Source organism: Chrysochloris asiatica, unplaced genomic scaffold (genome assembly GCF_000296735.1).
Source record: "Chrysochloris asiatica unplaced genomic scaffold, ChrAsi1.0 scaffold00087, whole genome shotgun sequence".
NCBI lineage: Eukaryota > Metazoa > Chordata > Mammalia > Afrosoricida > Chrysochloridae > Chrysochloris > Chrysochloris asiatica.
In genome coordinates this window covers 10,866,909-10,874,693 of record NW_006408605.1, presented here as the reverse complement: position 1 = coordinate 10,874,693, position 7,785 = coordinate 10,866,909, and the positions used below count along the sequence as shown (strand labels likewise).

The 7,785-nt window shown below is 49.6% G+C and overlaps 2 protein-coding genes across 2 annotated transcripts in view; one reads left to right on the top strand and one right to left on the bottom strand.

Moving 5' to 3' along the window:
* The first annotated feature begins 176 nt into the window (after window positions 1-176).
* Window positions 177-3,139, top strand: DND1 (DND microRNA-mediated repression inhibitor 1). Its single transcript, XM_006866163.1, has 4 exons — window positions 177-200; window positions 338-455; window positions 1,023-1,484; window positions 2,682-3,139. The coding sequence occupies exons 1-4, from the start codon at window positions 177-179 to the stop codon at window positions 3,137-3,139; spliced, it is 1,062 nt and encodes a 353-aa protein (XP_006866225.1).
* Window positions 3,140-4,424: 1,285 nt separating this feature from the next.
* Window positions 4,425-7,785, bottom strand: part of WDR55 (WD repeat domain 55) — a 5,814-nt gene continuing 2,453 nt past the window's right edge. The window contains exons 2-7 of the mRNA XM_006866162.1: window positions 5,731-5,831; window positions 5,562-5,649; window positions 5,276-5,455; window positions 5,094-5,193; window positions 4,833-5,002; window positions 4,425-4,743 (exon numbers count right to left, since the gene is read on the bottom strand). Coding sequence (XP_006866224.1) covers window positions 4,425-4,743; window positions 4,833-5,002; window positions 5,094-5,193; window positions 5,276-5,455; window positions 5,562-5,649; window positions 5,731-5,831 — 958 coding nt within the window. The remainder of the gene's footprint in view (window positions 4,744-4,832; window positions 5,003-5,093; window positions 5,194-5,275; window positions 5,456-5,561; window positions 5,650-5,730; window positions 5,832-7,785) is intronic.

Sequence of the window (7,785 nt, the reverse complement as noted above, 5' to 3'; positions counted from 1 at the left end):
AGCTTTCACCTGCAGACCCGAGGGTTTAAGGCGCACGTGCGGTGGTATCCCCACCCCCTTGGGAGGCGGGGTTGTGCTCAGAACCAATGAGAGTTTGGGGGATGAGGGGAAGGAAGCTTCCAGAGATCGCTGCGGGAAGAAGTTATAAAGAGTACAGGCAGGTCGGTGGGTTAGCCATGCAATCCAAGCGGGAATGTGAGGTAAGTAACTAGCTATGAAGGGTTGCCACCACCCTCCACCTACTCAAGGCAAAGGGGGTTACAGGGCTTCTAGCAGCATAAGCGAGGCGGAGGGGGGCTGGGCGAGCCACCATTGCATCCTGCCCTTTCCTTCCCAGCTGTGGTGTGAGCGGGTGAATCCGGAGAACAAGGCGGCGCTGGAGGCGTGGGTCAGAGAAACAGGCATCCGACTGGTGCAGGTGAACGGGCAGAGGAAGTATGGCGGGCCACCCCCAGGTACGGTAGTCAGGACCCCTGCTCCCCCAACCTGGTCGACCCTGCCCAGCCCCTTTTGGGGGTGGGGCCTGATTCTAGGCTCCACCGTCAAAAACCTCCTGAATACCCGGATTTACACCCCAAACAGACGAGACAGGAAACTGCTTGTTGGTAGTTCCTGAGATATCCGACCCATCGTGGAAGAGAAGTAATATTCAGCTGCAGCCATTTTGTGCCAGCTCTGGAGTTACCTCCAAAACCAAAGCAAATCCACGGCTATCGAGTCGCTGCTGATTCATAGCGACTCTATAAAGGGTTTCCTAGACTAAATCTTTACGGGAGTAGGCAGTCACATTTTTCTGCCCTGGAGCGGCTAATGGGCTTGAACTGCAAGGCCTCTCTAGTAACCATCCAACGTCTAACTTACGGCCTCACCAGAGTTAGCTCGGCCCGTTGGCTCTGGAGTATGACTGTTGTACCCATTTCACAGACGTTTGTGCACATAGCTCAATTCTGCTCTGAGCCCCAAACCCAGAACTGTCATGGCGAATGACGGTATCCACTCTGCCCCCTCCTCCTGTTTCTCAGGCTGGGTGGGCAGCCCGCCGCCTGCTGGATCAGAAGTGTTCATCGGGCGGCTGCCCCAAGACGTGTACGAGCACCAGCTGATCCCACTGTTCCAGCGAGTGGGCCGCCTGTACGAGTTCCGCCTGATGATGACCTTCAGCGGCCTGAACCGCGGCTTCGCCTATGCCCGCTACAGCTCGCGGCGTGGGGCACAGGCCGCTATCGCCACACTGCACAACCATTTGCTGCGGCCTTCCTGCCCGCTACTTGTGTGCCGCAGCACCGAGAAGTGTGAGCTGAGTGTGGACGGGCTGCCACCGGATCTGACCCATCGCGCTCTCCTCCTTGCTCTGCAGCCACTGAGTTCCAACCTGCAGGAAGCGCTGCTGCTGCCCAGCCGTGGGCCCGAGCCCAAGCAGATGGCTCTGCTCAAGTTCGGCTCACACCGCGCCGCTGCCATGGCCAAAAAGGCCCTGGTGGAAGGTAGGTGTAGAGGATACTGGGCTGATAGCATAGCATGTCAATTTGCAAAGTGCATTAGCATCAAGCACGCCTGAGTTTGTGATGTTTCACTGATAACAAATGTTCTACTAAACCTAAAGGAGCTCTGGTAGTGTAGTGGTTACAAATCAGGCTGCGAACCCTAGGGTTCGCAGGAGAAAGATGAGGCTTTCTGATCCCATGAAGATTTACAGCCGCGGAAACCCTGTACAGGGTGGCTATGAGTTGGATCCGACTCCACAGCACATAACATTAGTTGCACATTATTTTTAGATTCAACCAACATTCCAATGAAACAATCATTCCTCTCTTTAGAAATATTTAAATGGACTTGCCCTAGGCAGTCTTTTACCCCCACCATAAAGCCTGCCTTCCTTATACTGTTGAGAATTAAGTCAATTTCAGGACTTAGTATTCAGCATATTTTCTGATTCAAAGTAAACACTCACTGTTAAGATGGTAATGAAGTTGACCTGCCTCAATCAGTACTCCAACGTGCCATGGGTTCCAACTCGTTAACGCATAACAGAACCATTAACACTGCCCAGGCATGCGAGCCTATTGCTGCTGTCACTATGCCATTCTGTCTTGTTGGGGGTCTTTGTATTTTGAGTGCCTTCCCATCTGAAGGGCTCATACTGTATCTGACAATATTTTGGTGCTATCTGACAGTGTTCCACTGCTATTCATAAGGTTTTCAGTGGTTAAACATTCAGAAATAGTCTGCAAGCTCAGCTGAAATTTGTCCACCATGGGTGGACCCAGCTGGTATTTAAAAATACCAATAGCATAGCTTCCAGCATCACAGCAACATACACACCACCACAGTATACCAGTATACTGACAAACTTCTTAAGTGTTGTCAAGTCACTTCCAACTCATGGTGACCCTGTATAGTTTCCAAAGAGAGATGACTTTGAACCACCAACCTTGCGGTTCCATCCAACTTTGCAATCCAGTGCTTATCTTATAGCGCCACACCAGGAATCCAGACAAACTTTTATACCTCCTTTACAAATAAAAACAGTGATGCCTGGAGATGTTTAACTTTCCTAAGGTCATTCCAGGTGGAAATGGGGAGACTAAGACCTAAACCCAGACCTGTGTGAAGGGGCTCAAAGGCTCTGGGGACTTAAGCCCAGGGCTCAGATGTGCCTTGATTCCTGCTTTATCTTACAGGACAGTCATGCCTCTGTGGGGAACAAGTGACTGTGGAGTGGCTTAAACCAGACCTGAAGCAGCGACTCCGCCAGCAGCTCATGGGCTCTTCACTGCAGTGCCTACAGCCAGAGGGCAGCCGATTGGCCCTAGCCAGGGACAAGCAAGGTCCCCGAGGAGCTCGGGTTGCCCTACAGCTGCTGTGCCAGCGAATGAAGCTGGGCAGTCCTGTGTTCCTCACCAAGTGTTTAGGCATGGGCCCTGCTGGTTGGCACCGTTTCTGGTACCAGGTGGTGATCCCTGGGCATCCAGTGCCCTTCAGTGGCCTTATCTGGGTTGTGCTGGCCCCAGATGGGCAGGATGGGCACCAGGTAGCCAAAGATGCTGTGTCTGCACGGCTGCTGGAGGCGTTGAGTGAGTGTGGGGCCAGTCTTCTGTTCTCTGCTGGGGCTGAGGCAGGTACCATGGTTAAGCAGTGACCCCATCCTTTCTCCACAGGCAGCCTGGATGGGTAGAAGGAGCCTGTGTCAGGCCCCAGCCCAGCAGGCCTGGGTGGTCACCATCTAAGCCCAAAAAGGAGAAGGGGCATGGGCCCTGCCACATACCTGACACGTGTTCCCTGCTAGGGCAGAACCCGTGGCACCTAGGGGCAACTCAAGTTTGGCTAACTTTGTGGGGAGGAACCTGGACCTCCTTCCAACCAGGGCATAACCTGGCTTTATGGTCTTCTTGGTGCAATTCCTTGTGTGACACACACACATCCTTCTCCCCCTCCCTCCCCACAGTTTAGCATGACTTCATTTCTCACTTTTCTGGTCCATTATGTTGGTTACGTTTTTATTTAGGGACTGGCGGAGCCGAAGAATCAGAAAACCTGCCCTTTTCCCTCACTACCTGGCATTCTGTTTTGGAATTATGTATAGTTTCAAGTTTTTCTATGCTAGTTGTATTTATATTAAACCCGTGATTGGTATACATCTGTGTCTGTGCTGTCTTGCCCAGTTGAGAACTTGTCTTCCTCACACTGGTATATGGGGCTAGGACCCCTCCCCACTGTGCTGCCCCAAGTTCTGGGGGGCCTGTATGTATCTTCCTGAGATGCTCAATAAAAAAAAAAAAAAAAACTATACCCGAGTCTGTGAGTCCATTCTGACTCATGGTGACCCCAAGTCTTACAGAGTGGCTGCTCCAAAAGGTTTTCTTGGCTATACAGAAGCAGATTTCTAAGGCTTTCTTCACAGTACCATTGAGCAGGGGTGAACTACCAAGCTTTAGGTTGGTTGTTGTCATGTGCAGTTTGAGTTGGCTCTGACTCATAGCGACCCGATAGGGTTTCCGAGAGCAGCTGATGGATTTGAACAGCCTACCCTTACAGTTAGCAATCCAGTGCTTACTCTGCAATGCCACACCAGGACTCTTTAGTTACGTGCCGTTGAGTCACCTCTGACACATAATGATCCTGTATAGGATTTCCAAGGAGTGGTGGTGAGCTTGAACCGCTGACCTTGTGGACCAAACTCATGAAGGTATAATCAATGCATAGCCTCTCAGGAGTGGTGGTGAGCTTGAACCGCTGACCTTGTGGACCAAACTCATGAAGGTATAATCAATGCATAGCCTCTCAGGAGTGGTGGTGAGCTTGAACCACTGACCTTGTGGACCAAATTCAGGAAGGTATAATCAATGCACAGCCTCAGGTTCCAACCCAGGAAGCAGGACTTTGCACAGCAAATGAGGACCTGTCCTGAGAATTAACTCATTCCCTCAGTCACTGTCCTCTTCACTCTCCTCATCTCCAAGTGTCATGGAGTCCTCTTCCTCCTCCCTTAACCCTGCAAAGAAGTCATCGGTGCTCCAGGCCTTGCTGCTCAGGGCGCGCAGTGGCCCTCCCTTTTTCTTGCGTCGACGGTAGTCATTCACCACCACAGTCCGCAGCTGGGCCATGTCCCAGAACTTGATACGCTGGTCATGGCCGCTGCTGGCCAGGAAGCGACCACAGTGAGAGACAGCCAGCTCCTCCACAGGTTCCCCAGCATGCTGGCCCACAGTACCCACCACTCGGTTGGGCAGGATGTTCACAGCCCTGGGTGGGGAGAGGGAAGAGTGTTAGTACTAGTTGGCTGGATCTGCCCTGCCCTTCTGTGACCAGAAGGCCCGCCTAGCTTCCCTCACCTGATGACTCCATCAGTGGAGCCAGTGCACAGCAGGCTCTCAGTAACGGGAACCATGCAGTCGATGGACTCGGCTCTCAGGGCAAAGCGGTCACTCGTGGCCCCAAAGCCATCCCAGTTAAAGAGATAGATGGTACCTTCACTGGATCCACAGGCTACCTTCTTCCCATACTACAGGGAGACAGGGAAAATTGGGTCTGTGGAGCCACGTGGGACGCAAGTCCCTAGCACACCCTCATTCCACTGTATGCAGCTATCATACCTTCATAAGGGTGACAGAAGTCAGGTCCCCAGACTGAGGCTCTGACAGGAGCTCAAACCGGCGCCGTTTGATGTTGAACACGCCAAGGCAGCCATCCCCACTGTGGAGAGCAGAGCGGTAGGCTTGGTTAGAAGCTCTCTATGAAACATTTTAACAGGTACAGGCAGCTTTGAGGGTTGTACCTGGCTGTGAGCAAGAGCTTCTTGGCCGGGTCCAAAACCATGTCAGCGATATATTCCTCATGCTGTCGCATATCCATTAAGGGGCCCTCTTTCCGCTGGTCCCATAGACGGACACCACCTGTATCGTCCCCAGTGGCCAAAACATTCTCATCCACCAGCAGCAGACTGTTGATAGGTGCACTGAGGACACAAATATAAACCTTTCCAGAATACCTCTGTCCCAACAGGACCTCTCCTGATCCTTGCCCCTCCCCTCGTCTGCATACCTGCACACTCATCCCCTTACCTATGAGCCTTAGAAATGCGTCTTTCTAGTCGGCCCTCCTCCACATCTAGAATGTGGATGGCTTTGTCCTTGGAGACAGTGACCAGTTCTAGGGGAAAAAGGTGACCAGGTTGTGGTGCTGTTCATTGCTCCCTCCACCATACTGTTGGCTGTCCTCCCCAATACTCACTCTGTCCATCTTCAGAGAAGACCACTGCCCGGCAAGACTTGAGGTGGTGGCCCGAGGACCAAAGCTCCTTGGTTTCTCCCTCTTGGCAGGAGTAGGAAAAGCTGATGAGAAGGGAGGGATTGTGAATGATCCCAGTCCCCGCCAGGGAACATGGACTACAGAAATTAACTACACCAGGCTTCCCCCTGCCCAGGAGTTCCTGTTTGCACACTTCCAAGCCCAAGGGGCTTAGCATGCCATTTTCAGTGAGCTTCAAATGTTTTTTTTTTTGATTCAGTATACATTAAGTCCCAGTATATCTGTCCAGAACCACTTTACGACCTCTCATCCCATCCCTGTCATCCTCGAAAGCCCCAGTCTAGAGATTGGGTATGAACCACTGTGGTGGTCAGAAATTGCAGAAGACCAGTCCCAGAAGTTGAAAATCAAGAACTCAGTAAGACAGGGCTCTTATACTCTAGGTCTTCAGGAGCAAGGAAAAGCCACAATTACTCACTGTACATTGTAACCAGGTATTGAAAAAAAAAGGATCAGAATGGACATGGATCAGAGAGGTGCACCAACTTGTAAACTGTCTGGAAAGCATTCCTAGTGGCTGCCTCAAGAGTTGACCCTCAAAAAGGGCCAAATGAATAATTGACAATAAACTCCAGTACAGGACTAGACCTAGTTGTTGTTTGTCCCACAGCCTAACACAATGCCTCACATGAAAAAGGTGCTTAAGAAACAGATTGAATGAATGCTTAGAAAGAAGAGAACACAGGAAAGCAAACTAAGGTATTAGATTTTGAAAATTAAGAGTTCAAATGGCAGATGTCAGCATCTCTTTTAGGGCAGAGACAAGGAATGGAAAGGGTTCAAGTAGCATGGCTGATTGGGACAAATAGACTGAACTGGTCTTGAATTTACATAGGCTACACACAGGTCTGAATTTAATTCTATGAGCAAAAGGGATCTCTCGGGAATGGTCTTGGGGAAGAAAAGTTAGAGGGCCACCACAAGGCAGAGACTGAGGATGGAGAAGGGGAGACCAAAGGGTATATTCAAAAACCTTTGGGAGACAGAACTTGATGACTGAAGCGATATGAGAGGGACGGTGCCAAAACTTTCATGTGCCTAACACTGTAAATATAGATAGTAGTAAAAGAGTTGTGGGATGACATCAAGAACATCATACAGGAAGAAAGCAAAAAGTCATTAAGAAGACAAGAAAGAAGGAAAAGATCAAAATGGATGTCAGAAGAGACACTGAAACTTGCTCTCCAGCGTAAAGATGCTAAAGCAAATGGAAGAAATGAGGAGGTACAAGAGCTGAACAGGTAATTTCAAAGGTCAGTTCGAGATGACAAAGTCAAATATTACAGTGAAACGTGCAAAGATCTGGAATTAGAAAACCAAAAGGGAAGAACACGCTCAGCATTTCTCAAGCTGGGTAACTGAAGAAAAAAATTCAAGCCTTGACTTTCGTTATTGAAGGATTCTCTGGGCAAATTATTGAATGATGTAGGAAGCATCAAGAGAAGATGGAAGGAATACACAAAGTCACTCTACCAAAAGGAAATGGTTGATGTCCAACTGTTTCAAGAGGTAGATATGATCAAGAGCCAGTGATACTGAAGGAAGTCCAAGGAGCTTTGAAGGAATTGAGAAAGAACAAGGCACCAGGAATTGATGGAATACAAATTGAAATCTTTAAGCAAAACGAGGAGACACTGGAGGAACCCACTCATCTCTGCCAAGAAATGTGGAAACAACTATCTGGTCAACGATTGGAAGAGATCCATATTTATGCCCATTCCAGAGGTGACCCAACAGATTGCAGAAATCATTAGACAATATCTCTGCTATCCCATGTGAGTAAAGTTTTACCAAAGGTAATACAGAAACGGCTGCAAGCATACATTGACAGAGAAGTTCCAGAGGTTCAAGTCGGATTCAGAGGATGACATGGAACGAGGGATATCATTGCTGATGTCAGATGGATATTGGCTGAAAGCAAAGAATACCAGAAAGATGTTTACCTATGCTTTATTAACTAAGCTAAGGCCTTCAATT